Source organism: Diadema antillarum, unplaced genomic scaffold (genome assembly GCF_040938485.1).
Source record: "Diadema antillarum isolate AM-2024a unplaced genomic scaffold, OU_Dant_1.0 seq00000143_RagTag, whole genome shotgun sequence".
Lineage (NCBI taxonomy): Eukaryota > Metazoa > Echinodermata > Echinoidea > Diadematoida > Diadematidae > Diadema > Diadema antillarum.
The window spans coordinates 147,631-162,444 of NW_027271219.1; the positions used below are offsets into that span (position 1 = coordinate 147,631).

Below are 14,814 nucleotides of genomic sequence, written 5' to 3' on the forward strand. Positions count from 1 at the left end.
GTTACTCAAACTCTCGTTTCACAACAAATCACGAAAAACATGTCCACATTTTCTGGATAATCATCTATAATATGAGGATAATTGTCATTAATATTATCAAAATTGCATAGCCTTGGAAGTACTTTTTTTTTTTTTGGGGGGGGGGATAAAGTATGATATATTTGTCCTCTCGATACATGAACCAGCATAAAACATCTATAAATAAAATGAAATTCTCTCTCCTCAATTTATGAAAAGCAAATTTACACATATATAAATAGTAGATCACTCTGGTATTGTGAACACAGCACCCTTAACAATCATGAATACATACAGGATATATTTTAGAGGTCCCAAATACTTTAGGTACATATCTATCACAGACTCTCCGACAAATTTAAGAAAAAAAAAGACCTCCCAAAAACACTTCTACACACTTGCTAGAAGAAACCAAGCAGAGGAAGAATACAGCATGCTTTTTCCTGCTAAATATGCTGAATTTCTATTCAAAAAAAGTACATTTGATCATTATAAGATTCATTCATTCCTAAAACTTTCCTTCTGCACTTGGCACACTCAAAACCACATTTGGAAGAAACCATTTTTGATCAAATATTCCACCATTTAACTGTGCTGGCAAGAATCAATTTTGTAAAAATAGGTAAATGTCGATGGGAAATCACAATGAAAAAAATCAATCTGCTCACTGCAGTATCAGATGCACATTCTCAGTTAGAATAGATTTCTATTTACAAAAAAAAAGAAATTGAAAGATTATTACCATTATTTTTTTTGTAACTATGACAGCATTTCAGTTTTTCTTTGATCAGTACAGCTGAGATCTTACTTGGAATGTGTAACATCGTTGTGAAATGCAATTTAAAAAATGAAAAGAAAAAAAAAATCCAAACTGAATTCTCTACAATTTGATCTTTTGTAGCTTGGAAAATTCCTTCATGTCTTACTGTTTTCTTGCCTGTCGAGAAAGCGATCATTCAATAACACCTCAATAATTCCCTTTTGAACACTCTGATGAATTAACCATATATCAAAAGTGAGGAAAACAACAGGGTAAGACATCGAAATCTAAAACATCCTTTTACATCACACAGGTACTAAATCCTGGCAAGCTGGTCATCGATCTTTGTACAACTGTAATTGAAACATCAAAAGCAGATAAGAAATAGAATTACTGGACGGATTCACAATATTCATATAAAAGAAATCAGCATCTTCACAACTGTACAAGGACATACGACGATTATTTGTTCAAACATATCACACAGCCATACTGAAAGCCCAAGTACACTGTAGGAAAAATCTGCATAATTTGTGTAAAAATCTAATAATATGATTTTCTTTTTTCATTATGTGAGGAAATAGTCCTAAATACCAGCATCCATAGTAGTCATTCAAATATCTGTCTAGAGTACATGGTTAAAGAGTGGTCTCATTAGTTTGGATGTCTGTAATCATCCAGATATCATCAAACATCATTATACGACAAACCAACTGGAATCAAACTTCAAAAGAGACGGTTTGATTCGCCAAACACTTTCCTTGCAATTAAACAAGAACTTTATATGGAACAGCACAAGATTGTTTACACTTTGCATATATCTACAATTTGGTCAATTTCTGGGTAGACAATGCCCTTATAAGCTTGTCAGCACAAATATACACATTTCTTGATCCAATGCTCGTTTGTGCGATAAACACATGTCCTCTTCCAAGATTCAGAAAGGGTAGAAACTAGACTCCTCCCAGTCTCTTAGAGAAAATAGATTCACAGGAGTCCCATTATTTTGTCAAAATGTCACATATTCTAGTGATTTAATTTCACAGTCGTCTGTTGATGCTTTCATTCATCTGCTTCGATTGTTCACTGCTGTGGCACTAGTTCCCATATATTGTTCCAGCTCGGCGCTCGAGATGCTATAATCGTCCCCATCATACTCCTCACCAAGTTGGTTGGGGCGGTTGGTGTTGTCCACCTCGTCGTGGAAGTAGCCCACGTTCTCCGCCCCCTCGAGGCTGTACGACCGATTTGGGCGTGCAGCGACGGCGCCATTGGACGTAGGTCTCAGCGGGGTACTGGTGACAGGCTGAGCAGCCCCATTCCCTCGGCTGTCTCCGATGTAGCTCTGGTGCCGGTAGTGGATGGTCTGGGACACGGGACGCGTCTGGTCCCCCGCCCGCGAGACGCCTCGAGACGACGCCTGCTGCCGCTGTGCTCGTGGCGTGACTGAGGCGTACTGGGGCGGCGGCGAGATGCTGTCGTCCTGCGACCGCCCCCGCCGGTTGCCGCTCGATGTTGCCATGGCGGTGGTGGCCCTAGCAACCATCGGGGTGGCATTGAAGCCGTTTTTCATCTCCCAGTTTTCGTATTCGGTGCGCAGAGGACTCTTGGATCGCCGCATGCAGAGCAGGCCGGTGATTAGAACGCTGATGACGAGAAGGATAATGACTGCCAGCGCGATGATGACAATCAGCCAAGTCTCCAACTGAAGACCAGATGTACTGGGACTCGAGGTCGAATCAAGCACGGCTGTACAAATGAAGGGACATGCACTGTATTAGCACAAATAACACATGGCAACATCAAATGGTCTTCCTATTGAATATTTCAGTTGGATTCACGCTCAATACCCACAAACAAGATTGTTTCATGTATGTGAGTTGTAATTGTGATCCACCAGACTGGGACTATTGTAGATTTAGGATCTTTATTTTCACACCTGTTCAAATTTCTTATCCTCATAGAAAATTCTATCAAACTCGATATTTTACATTGTACTTGTCAATTTCTGATCATTGTAAAAGACATGAGCCAATATCATAATAACAATGATAATTATGCTAGTTACGGAGCAGATGTTCCCTTTATGCTTTCGGTAAAATTAACTTATAGAGAGTACCAAAGTGTTATGTAAGTGCCATTCATTGCCATGAAAATGGGCTCTGAACAACCTCACCTAGGCCCAAATATCCATGAACACTATTGGTCAACCTTCATCCCTCTGCTTAATGTTCTCTTGCTTTTATTAATGCCTTGTTCGCCTTGGACTACTCAACATAACAATTCCGGAACTTTGGAACTTGGGTGTTTGTTCCAAGTTCATTGTGTCTCTGCCTGTGACCAGGGATAGCCTGGTGCCAGTGTCGCTGCCCGTAAAGCAGTAGATGACAGGTTCGAGGCCCGTGGTTCCTTTTTTCGGACATGTTTGCTAAATTATAGATCAGCAGTTCCAATATTACAAATTTCATTTGTAGAGGGCGACAAATTGATGAAAATTCACACCTCAACAATATTGCTGCTAACCATGCTCATACCTGGTTCCATCCCACACTGTAACAAAAGGCTGTGACATCATCGCTTTGTTATTTTATTGCCTACAGCATACAGCAAATTTAGATGGAATTGATACAAGGCACATTCACAATATATTTAAGTTCAACAAAGTAGCTTTCACAGATATGAGATATATCAGACTTACAATCTTGACAGCTTCGTCCGGTGAAGTTGGCGGTGCAGATACATCTGTAGATGCCCACGTAGTCCTCGCACGTTGCACCATTCTGGCACGGATTGCTGGCACACTCGTTGATTTCTGATGGTAGGAATTGGGGACGGGGGAGTGAAGGGCATATTAAAGGTATTGTTCATGCCATGGGGAGCAGTGATTTAAAAAATATTCAAGTTATCACATTTGATGCATATGTGTAGGTCAGTTGTATCACAAAACGTTCTGCCATACAAAAAATTTGCATTAAAGCCTAAAATGTAAGGAGGTATCACTATTTTTCTCAATAAACCATAACTGTAGACAGTTTTGATACAATTGTAGTCTAGAAACAGCTTTATTGAAATATTGTTCACATTTTGTATATTCAACAATACTTAACACTGGTTATACTGATAAACATTTTTACATTGGTTGCTTCTATCATTAACTCACATTTTAGAGCTATTTTGAAGCACTAAAGCTGGGTTTCTGTTTCATCTGCAAATGGTAAATGATTTAGCCGTTAACTGTTTGTGTGCCACATTCGCATACAATACTCAGTTGATGGCACACCAAATTTGCGTATTCTGCTAAAATGCACTATTTTGCACAAACCGATCGATAGATAGTAATACGTAGCAGTACATAAAAGATTCATAGAAATACATTTGTCACAAAATTTACATCATAGCAAAGCTAGAAAATTTCTTTACAACTTTGCTGTACTGTATTTCTTGCCTAATACTTCTATCCATGTTTTCTCTCTGCACTACAACTTCCCATAGTGAGATGATCTGACTGTAACAGGTGGTTTTAATTTGTATACAGTATTTTCAAACCCTGTCCACTGAGATTTCAATAATACTGAAGTTTAATGAATATGACTTAAAATGTCGATCATGGCATAATTGTGTATATCTCATAATTATGATGACCATTAACTGCTGTTGTTCTATACAAAACAAGAGCCATGTGATTTGAGAGGTCAGGCCCAAAATGCCAATTTTCAAATGGAGAAATCCCCCCTATCACTAACACCATATAATGTAGTAACTAAGTAATATGGTCAACAATCTTTTCAATATTCAATACCTCATCTTTGGTATCACCTCCCTAATGATATCAGAGAATGTTTATCACCAGATCAGTTCAAGTCTTCATTCTTAAAAAAGAATTTTCATTGTTATGTAAATCATTTAATGATCGTGTTTTTTAGGTTGATATATAAATTCCTATTTTGCTTTTGTGTGTCCTTATACACGTATCTGTCTTTTGTTTTTAAAAAGCGCTTAGAGACTTAAATGTAATTTGCTCTCTACAAAAATGGTTCATTATTATTGCTATCAATGCGTCTTTCAAATGATGGAATACAACCTATGACCTTTGAACCCACGACCCTTAATTCTCACCTGTCTGGCAGAGGTCTCCATCGTAGCCAGCAGGACAGAGGCAGGCTGGGTTGGAGCTTGACCCAGCATTACAGATTCCTCCATTCTGGCAGCCTGTCTCTGTGCAGTCAGCTGTTGAAACAAGTGAAGAGAATTATATCATGTGAGTCCTTGCATTTGTAACACTAACAAAATAATAATCTTGTTTATTTATTCATTTTTTTATCATATTTTTTTCATGTATTAATTCACTCACTCATAAAAACATTCATTCGTTCATTCATTCATATTTCATATCATATTTTTTTCATGTATTAATTCACTCACTCATAAAAAACATGCATTCGTTCATTCATTCATTCGTTTGTTCGTTTAGTCATTCATTCATTCATTCATTCATTCATTCACTCACTTATTCATTCATGCATACAGTTATTCACCATTTATTGATTTTTTTAAATTGAAATATATAGTATGTACGTATTAATGTATTGTTAGAAAAGATATTTCCTCACACAGTCTAGACATGTTATCACATTGCTGACAGAGAGTGCAGGTACAGACCTGTACTATACATAATGGAACTATATAATGCAAATGTATGTTGACTTATATGTGAATTCACGATACCCTTAAACCAACTTTTTGTATATGGCCAAAATGATATTTGAATATGTTCTACATATCAACAAAAAAAAATAATTCTAAGGTTACTTCAATATTTCAACATTAAAGCTTCCAAACCAAGATTCTGCTAGTGAGATCATCTGTCAATCACTGATAATATAAGCAGAGACTCCAACCCCAAGCACCTTCTGATCAGGAGATTCTCCTGCCTGAAACCCCTAGCAAACGGGAGACCCCAAATTGATGTGCGCAAAGCGCGAAGTTCCTTGTGGCCGGGGTCCAGCTCTAGGGTTCTAATGCTCTCTCATGCTGTCTAGGGCTTATTTTTCAACATACGATGGCAATAAGTAAGAAATCCTTTCCAATGGGAGACACAGAGCCAGGGGCGGGAGAAATTCAATCTCAAGCGGGAGAACGGGAGATTTGGCAAAAATGGGCTTTCGGCGGGAGATCTCCCGTCGAAAGCAGGAGAGTTGGAGTCTCTGTATAAATATGATTAACAAGACATTGGAATGCACCTTACCCTAGGACCAAGATGCAAATTAGGCGTAGTAACGAGATCAACAATAACAAGAATAACTGAAGTATTCAGTAACACTGTTTAATGCATTTAATTTGGCTGTTTGGGATATTCAGATGACACAATATTGTGGGTCATTTTAGAGCTGGTTGGAATGATTGGTCAATATCACTTTAATACATTGAGCGCAATTTTAGAAAGACATGGATGCCTGCAGTAGTGGAGACAAAAAACAGTTTGTGTCTTACTTGTTTCGCAGATGTCGCCAGTGAATCCCTCGGCACATTGACACAAGAAGTCGCCGGACCCCGTTGCAGCACACTCCCCGCCGTTGAGACACGGGTTGGACGAACAAGGATCTACCACAAGTAAAAGTGATGGACAAGTTATACCTCAAATCATGTAGACAAATACCACTACCTTTTATGCCTTTTACGCAGCCGCACTACAATGTAGGGTTCAGTGGGCAAAGCTTCAGACACATAAAAACAAAGTCCACAGTTCTGATGCTGCCAAGTGCATACACCTTTGACGTGATGATGTTTTATCCATATCATCACTCTTGACCCAGAAATCAAAAGAGGTATTTGGTATTATACATTTGTATGTGATTGATGGTAGGAACCGTTTTCTACAAAGTGAACACTACAGAGACTACCAGGTCCTCAGGTACATGTACAATGTTAATCATGAATTATTAACCGTAGCCCAATAGTTAAGTGTATCACTATCTGTATCATTATACCATAATGCACTTTTGTCCAACTGCAGCTACAGTGTGAACTATTACCCATAATGCTCTTTTGTCCAACTGAAGCTATGGTCTGTAAACTATTTGTCATATGTGACCGTGCATCACAAAACCAACAAAAAGTCGCACCCCGATTTTACGTGAGGACTCAAAAAAGGTGAAACTGGTCAACCAGGTCAATATTGCCTTTTTCATATTTTCTGAAAGAGCTATCTTTGTTCTACACTATTCCAAAGTTTGGGATCATAAAGTGAATGGGAAAATGTGTTTTAAGCTCCTTTTTTGGAGAGTAGTGTGATCACGTATGTCTTGGAGGCCCACAAAACCCTTTGCACACTCTTCACTTTTAACTCTCATAACTCTGGAAAAGATAATACTACTTGTTTTGAAAGTTGGCATTAATCATGGACAGAATGTGTTAATAGAGAATGCTTAATTTTGGCTTAATCTGATAATCACTTCATTGCTGTTGCTCTTGTGGTTTACATCTTGCTTTTTGTCCCATTCATCGCACAGCTAGCACAGGTTGGTTAAAAGATCAAGTGCCTGAATAGACCCGGTACTTCAGAGCCTCTTTTCTCAGTTCACACTTTTCCAGAGTGTGTGCTTTCTTATCAATATCTAGATAAGTTAGGGGAGTCCATTTGAATTGAATTATATATCATTTTAAAGCTAAGAGTCTGCTCTTTTAGAATCTGCCCTTAATTAAAAATCCTTGTCTGGCGATTTTTTGTTGGTTTTGTGATGCAGGGTCACATATGTTTTCTGAGTGCACATGACAAATGATACTCCAAACATTACAATACCACTGCAAATAGCACATTTATTGCACATGTCGAACAGCATCCAACATAATTACTATTCAAAATTCAATCTTTTGCTACTCATTACATGGTAAAATGCTTTTATAAATTAGTGTGGCCATAAGGATACATGAAACAAATAGTACTTGAACAAGCACATCATTTAGACCAATCTGGATTTTGTCATGGCACGCAATTTCTCATTCACTGTACGGAATTGAGACAGCTCCAAGGTTATATAAACTACAAAGAAATCTGACACATGTTTATACTGTCTAGGTTTTAAAACAGAGTTGCTCCAGATCAGTCATCATAGTGCATCACTGTGCTACATGTAGGCCTACAATAGTACCACTGCCTGTGAATGACTATGCTCATGTAAACAATCAATCGATATGCCTTGTCCAGAATCATCAGTTCATATACTTTACAACGTCATGAAGGAAACCATTTATATCAACGAGAAAAAACCTGGTACAAGTGTATCTGCAAAGACATGTTGAGAGCCCTCTATTGGCAGCTGTTTGGACAGTCATGCAGAGTCAGCATTTTACTTTCATGAACACATCTTACTTACATTTTTGATGGCATCACAGTTCTTTCTACTTATTCATTCTCATTAGATTCATGGAGTACTAAAAAGTTGGTTATTTGACACACACAAAAACATTTATGGAGATTTGATTGAGATATATCTGAATGCCATGTGAAATGCTGTATTAGTACACTGCCTTCAGTAAATTAGGAAATGGCTCTGCTAAATGATAAAATCTTCTACGAGGAACAAAATCAAAAGATGATGCAGTTTTAAATGTAATGGTATGTAACCAGAAGTAGAGAGAATCTCACCATCATCAATGACACAGGTGAGGACCAAAGAAAATCCCGTTCCTTCATTCTCTGCATCCGTGATGAAGAGCAACATGAGACCACTGCCCTCTGTAACAAACGTCCTGTTGACGAGGTCCGAATACTGCCCAGTCAAATGGAGCAAGGGGGGATACGCAGTCACGTTCGACTCCGTCTGCGGAGTCAGGGTGTAGATTTCCAGATAGTCGCCTGGGGCACGGAGATCGAAGGTGGAGAACGCCCCGCGGATGAGACCGCTGCCCGTTGCCGAGGTATCCCTAATGACACGCCCACCGTCGGCCGACACCATCCACGTGACCTGGACGTTGGGTGGGTAGGAGCCGGGGTGCTCCGGGGACTGGATGAAGAGCGACTCGCCGGCGGTCACAACTTCATTGGAGCCATACATGGTTTCTGGCAGGTAAGTATAAAAAAAAAGTAAGATGTGTGAGATATATGAACATCACGATTGTATAATAATGTAATACATACAGTCAAACCTGTCTAAGTTGCTACCTGTGTTTAGCAGCCACCTGCTTTACAAACAGATTTAAGATTTTGCACATAGTACAATTGAAGAGCTTCCTTCCAAAAGGCGCTAAATCCATTGAAAAAATATGTATACTACATTATACGACAAGCTGTACATATGTTGCAAAAATGATGGATTTAACACCTTTTGGAAGCAAGCTCTTCAATTGCAGTCGCAACATATTTACCCCCAGTGGGAAACAAATGATTGTGCATACCATCACAAAAGTCCACATTTACTTAATAATATTTCTGGACCTCGCATAGCAGCCTGTTTGTCTGGGCCAAAATGTTTTTCAAATAATACAAATATTTACTCACCCTTTCTATTGTTACTATTCCAAGATGTGACTGTAGAGTACGTACTCTGGATGCAAATGGTTAACACTTTATCTACACAATGTGTCGTGTATCAGAAACTTGTTATTCTCTATGCTAACACTAAATTATACAAGGGTGTTATCACACAAGTATCAGATGATAAAGTATTGTAAAGGAGCATCATCCAAATGCAACAGTCTTTGCTACAATGTACTGATGTCAACCTTGCAACCTGGCCCTTCATTCTTACCATGCTGGCAGATGGATCCGTGGTAGTCAGCTGGACACTCGCAGTAGAAAGTGGGTCCAACTTCCTGGCAGGTCCCTCCGTTAAGGCAAGGAGCAGTGGCAGCACAGTCGTAGAGTTCTGAGAAAAAAACCAATAGATACCAAGATGTACATGACTGCATTGCTCAAGCACAAACAGAGACATGACGAGTAGAAGGAAGAAATTATGCTGAATGACACTAGCTTGGGTAGAAATGGAGACAAAACAATAGCGACTACTATTTTCAAATGCAGTACTTTTCTGGGCTAGTGAATATTTTTTCAGGTCCTAGTCATCAGAGCCAACACTTCATCTACTTCGACATGGGCTTTGCTCTAATCAGAAGAGTCACATAACCACTGGTACATGGCAAAGAATAACAATTTCCTTTATCTTGTAAAAGCTCAAATGCATCTTTTCATCTCCATTTGTTGCTAAAAGTCTGTTTTCCTTTCAACAAAATTATGCATCTGTGATGACTGAAAACAATATGAATACATGTTATTTTCTTATAATTGTTAACTTAATACCTACAGCCTCTTTGGAATGTCAGCCTACTGAATGCTATACCATGCTGAAAACATGACAGAGTCATGCTGTTATCAAAATCATTGTTACTGTATCATCATCATCATCATCATCACTACCACCACCACCACTATCATCATTATTACATTGGTACTATCAGCATTATCATCATCATCATCATTGTAATCACCATCATCACTGTCATCAACATCACAACAATCACCATCACCACCATCATTATTTTCATCGTCATCATCATCATCGCCTTCATCATCATCATCTTCATCAATCACCATCATTATGAAAACACATGACGATTAACTGACGGGTGTGTCGCTCACCACAAGTGTCCCCCTTCCAGCCTGAGGGGCAGGAACACTGCGCCCCTTCTCCTCCAATAGAACACTCTCCCCCATTCAGGCACGGATTAGAGTCACATTCACCTGTTGAGATGTCATGCATGAGAACATGATGATCACAAGTTTTCCAATACAGCTTTTGGTGTCAAGATTATAGTAAAAAGTAGTGTGCACAATAGCAAAATTGCTGATGATATGAAATGAAACCTTCACTAGAAAGGCAATGTCTTCCTATCTATATATTTTTTTCTATTATCTACCTTTCTTTCTTATTTTTTGCAATGAGTGGAAATGAAATATAAGCAGCAAGACTGTAGAGAAAGATTGCAGCATCAGTTTCAACTAAAGAAGAATTTTGTCACACTCTACTGATAAAGCTTGTGGTAGAACACAAAAAAAGGACAAAAAGAAACAGAGAATATTGGGCCTAGTGCCTTGAATAAACTAAATATGAAGACACTTCAGCATCTTCTCAACCAGCAACTACCCAAAATATGTGTTCAAAGCAAATCTCCCCTGGCAGCATCATAGAAGTAAAGCATGATTTGTTCCTTTTTTTGCGATAAACTTGACTTTAAAAACACCAAGAATTATTATATATTTTTTTTCAATGAGAAATGGGATCTTCCTCATGTCATTGTGAGAATCTGCAGAGGTACAACATATGTAATATGCAACTTTCTTCCAGAAATTACCACTCTTCATACTTGTACAAGTTAACTACACGGTATGCATGCATCTTTCCTATTTGCTCAAAAAAAAGAAGAACAGAAAATACATGTCTTTATACGGTTGCTATCACAAACATGGACATTTAGTATAGAACAGAAGAAATTGGTGTTTGAGTAGGATAAGGCTTACTTAGTGCGCAATTTGTGCCAGAATAGCCTGTGGCACACTGACAGGTGTAGACGAAGGTTCCGCCTGGTATGCAGGTGGCTCCGTTCTGACACAGGTTTGGTGTGCAGGGGTTCAGGTCATCTAGCGGTTCCATTGCATTGGAGATGGAGGATGGAATGACATGGCATTCATTTTCTGTTTTTCTATGTGATGGCTGAGCATATCATCTACTGTAAAACCAGACATTCTTGTGTGCATGAAATTTTCATGAATTTCGGGAGGAGCCAAGGTTTGCGAAAGTAAAATGCATGCAAATGCATTTGTCTACATGACGCAATAAATGCAAGTGGCAATTCGTGAAATTTTGAAGCTGCGGAAAAGGCTGTCGGCTCTAATTTGCAAAAATTTCATGCCAAGAATGTTTCTGGTTTTACAACGATAGTGCAAGTTTAGAAAGCATTGCAGTGAGAAAAACAAATACATGTATGCAATTCTGTCGAAGTCTGTCTACGTATTACTGAGGATGAATGTCTGTATTAAGGCAGGATATTTGTCACAGTTCTTAAATGAAACACTAAGTGAGCAACTAGACGTAAAGTCACTTTCATGAGCTGAAACAAGATTCTAAGTTCATTTCAGATGAGTCATGACTTGATAAAAAGCTGGTTTAGTTACAGAGGAATGAAGTGTGCCACTTTGGCACCATTTAGGTACACTGGTATTTATTAAAGTAGGAATAGATTTTCTCTGCTGTCCTTCTCTTGAAATGATATGGAAAAAGAGAGAGCTGCTGCATTTACGTATGATCAATGGTTCACATTGTCTAGCAAGAGAGTGGTAGTTTTGAGGGCTTTATGTGGGTGTATTTTTCATCCACTCTGAGAGGTAATACTATGTACAGTGGGGCGATTTTCACATCATTAAAAACACATGCTGTAAAACGAAACACATGAAGTAAAACACAACGCATGACAAGCCCAACCTTTCACCAACATGACATGCGGACACTTTTCTACCAGTGAAAAAAACAGGGTCAGTGGTAATGCACTTCATTTTATATAGAGGTAACACTTAAAATGCAGGAGAAACTTGATCATATGCACAATTTTGGGAGAAAAGTTTACTCTTTTCTGACTACATGAAGCACTTTGCGATATTCTTTCAGTTGCAACTTCTAAACTAGAGCCAACTCATGCAACTATACTATCAAACATTTTCCAATCTAATTGCAAGAAAAAGCTATGCAAAGGACTTCAAAGTACTTTTATGATGTAAGGAATGTTTGAATGTGAAATGAAGCAAGGAAGTCATGAGAGAGAGAGATGAAAAAAATTCTCTCTTACCAAACTGGCAGTTCATTCCAACGTATCCTTCAGGACACTGGCATTCATGGGTGTCAAAGTCAACGATAGTGCAGGGTGCTTCATTCTGACAGGGGTCCGGAGAGCACGGATCAATGTCTGTAAAAATAGAGGAGGCAAAATAATCATCATTCATAACAATGTACTGTACAAGCTATCATAATCACAAGGGTTTAATTTTGGTGAATTTTGCAAGTCACTGTCAGACCATGAATCTAATAACAACATGTGAAAATATCTTGAACTGACAGGCATTAGGTGCACTTATGATAGCCTCTATGTCAAAATCTCGAAAAACATCATCTTGCAAAAAAGTCCATGACCTCCTCATTCACTAAAATATCCGTACACTAACATAACAGCTTATACAGTATGCATTAGAGAAGAAAAAAAAACAAACAAACCCATGAACCTGCAGGTTAGTGATTAAAGAGCTTGTAGATCTGCCAGCATTTACACACCAAAATCAGGATAGTTTTACAGAGAATTCAGGGAGATGCTTCTGTAGGTGTTGCATACATCTCAATAGAAAATATCAGTTGCAGATTCAAGAGTTTTTGATTATTCTCTTTGCAGGACCTAAAGAAATAGACTTCAGGCAACCTTTGCCAGAATGAGGAAAAACTGGAAGCTCCTAAACTTGCTTTAAATATTCACTCACAATGTATATGACTGTGCCCATGAGAACTATTTCTGTTGCAAAGCTTACTGAAAGTAAAATTTCCCGCAAGAATTCTGCTTTGAATATATAATATCAAACAACTGCAAAATAGTAAACACAGAACAAATCATCAACAAAACTCACATGAACTGAATTATGAAGGTGTTCAATTGAATCCATGACATTTATTTGCTCTTGCGATAACTGCTCCCATGATATAGCTGCCTGCCAAGCCAAACGTAAATTCTACCAACAATTACAACCCTAACTATATAATCGTAATCCTCACATCAACCTACAGTGTAAACCTCTATCACAACCATAATCCTAAAAGTCCTTGGAAAAAATAAGACAGGAGCTATTGTCACAGAAGCAAATGTCATGTCACTGTACAAATCATGTCACTGCTTAAAGGACAAGTTCACCTTCATAAACATAAGGATTGAGAGAATGTAGCAATATAAGTAGAACACATCATTGAAAGTTTGAGGAAAATCAGACAATCCGTTCAAAAGTTATGAATTTTTGAAGTTTTTGTGCAGTACCGGCTGGATGAGAAGACTACTGCAGTGTATGAATAACTTAGATGTCACATGCGTACAATAATATAAGGAAAATATAAAGAGAATTTCACAAAATTTCATCTTTTGAAAAAAGTACACATTCCCCTGACTCGTTACCGATAAATGTTTTGGGTAATATTATTCCCCCTGCCTTTAGAAAGAGGCAAGTCAATTGCTCTTTTATTATGCGAAAAAAGTGAAAATATGTTGAATTTTCTTTTATATTTTCTTTATACTGTTGTACACATATGACTCACAAGCTGTAGTAGTCTCCTCATCCAGCGGTTCCAACACAAAAATTTAAACAATTCATAACTTTTGCATCGATTGTCCAATTTTCCTCAAACTTTCACTGATGTGTTCTACTAATATTGTTGCATTTTCTCAATCCTTATGTTTATGAAGGTGAACTTGTCCTTTAATCATGTCCTGTATATCATACGAAGTATGCAGAAGTCTTCGATTACACTTTAACAACCTTGTTCTCAATGCTTAGAAATACTACAACCATACCATTATCAAAATTACCGTATATGCCACATATTTCGTGAGGTTATTATTTTCATGAATTTAGCAAATTGTATACTATTCAGAAATTTAAAAACACAAGAAAATATCAACTCTGACCTCAACATGAATTCGACGCACACGCACACATTCTCCATTCAGTACTGTACTCCACAATTGCGTATTTAACCACTTGCAAACTTGTCGGGAAGTCCTAATTCATGAAAAATTAGACTTGCTATAAATATATGGCGTGTACAGTACACTGTACCTTGTTCACACTTGAGACCACTGAATCCCTGCAGACACTGGCAGGTGTATTCCAAGCCTTGTGTGACGAGACAGGCAGCGCCGTTCTGACAAGGATTACTGGCACATGGCAGGGCTGCATGGTAAAACAGGAACACCAATGAAAGAATACTTTCAATCATCTCACCATCCCTAAAGGAGCA

General features: G+C 38.2%; 1 protein-coding gene across 1 annotated transcript in view; it reads right to left on the bottom strand.

The window, feature by feature from the left end:
- Positions 1-1,787: 1,787 nt before the first annotated feature.
- Positions 1,788-14,814, bottom strand: part of LOC139727688 (uncharacterized) — a 109,465-nt gene continuing 96,438 nt past the window's right edge. The window contains exons 60-69 of the mRNA XM_071638670.1: positions 14,634-14,747; positions 12,614-12,730; positions 11,292-11,411; positions 10,413-10,514; positions 9,526-9,642; positions 8,424-8,837; positions 6,269-6,379; positions 4,895-5,005; positions 3,477-3,590; positions 1,788-2,527 (exon numbers count right to left, since the gene is read on the bottom strand). Of these exons, the coding sequence (XP_071494771.1) occupies positions 1,845-2,527; positions 3,477-3,590; positions 4,895-5,005; positions 6,269-6,379; positions 8,424-8,837; positions 9,526-9,642; positions 10,413-10,514; positions 11,292-11,411; positions 12,614-12,730; positions 14,634-14,747 (2,003 nt within the window). The 3' untranslated portion in view covers positions 1,788-1,844. The remainder of the gene's footprint in view (positions 2,528-3,476; positions 3,591-4,894; positions 5,006-6,268; positions 6,380-8,423; positions 8,838-9,525; positions 9,643-10,412; positions 10,515-11,291; positions 11,412-12,613; positions 12,731-14,633; positions 14,748-14,814) is intronic.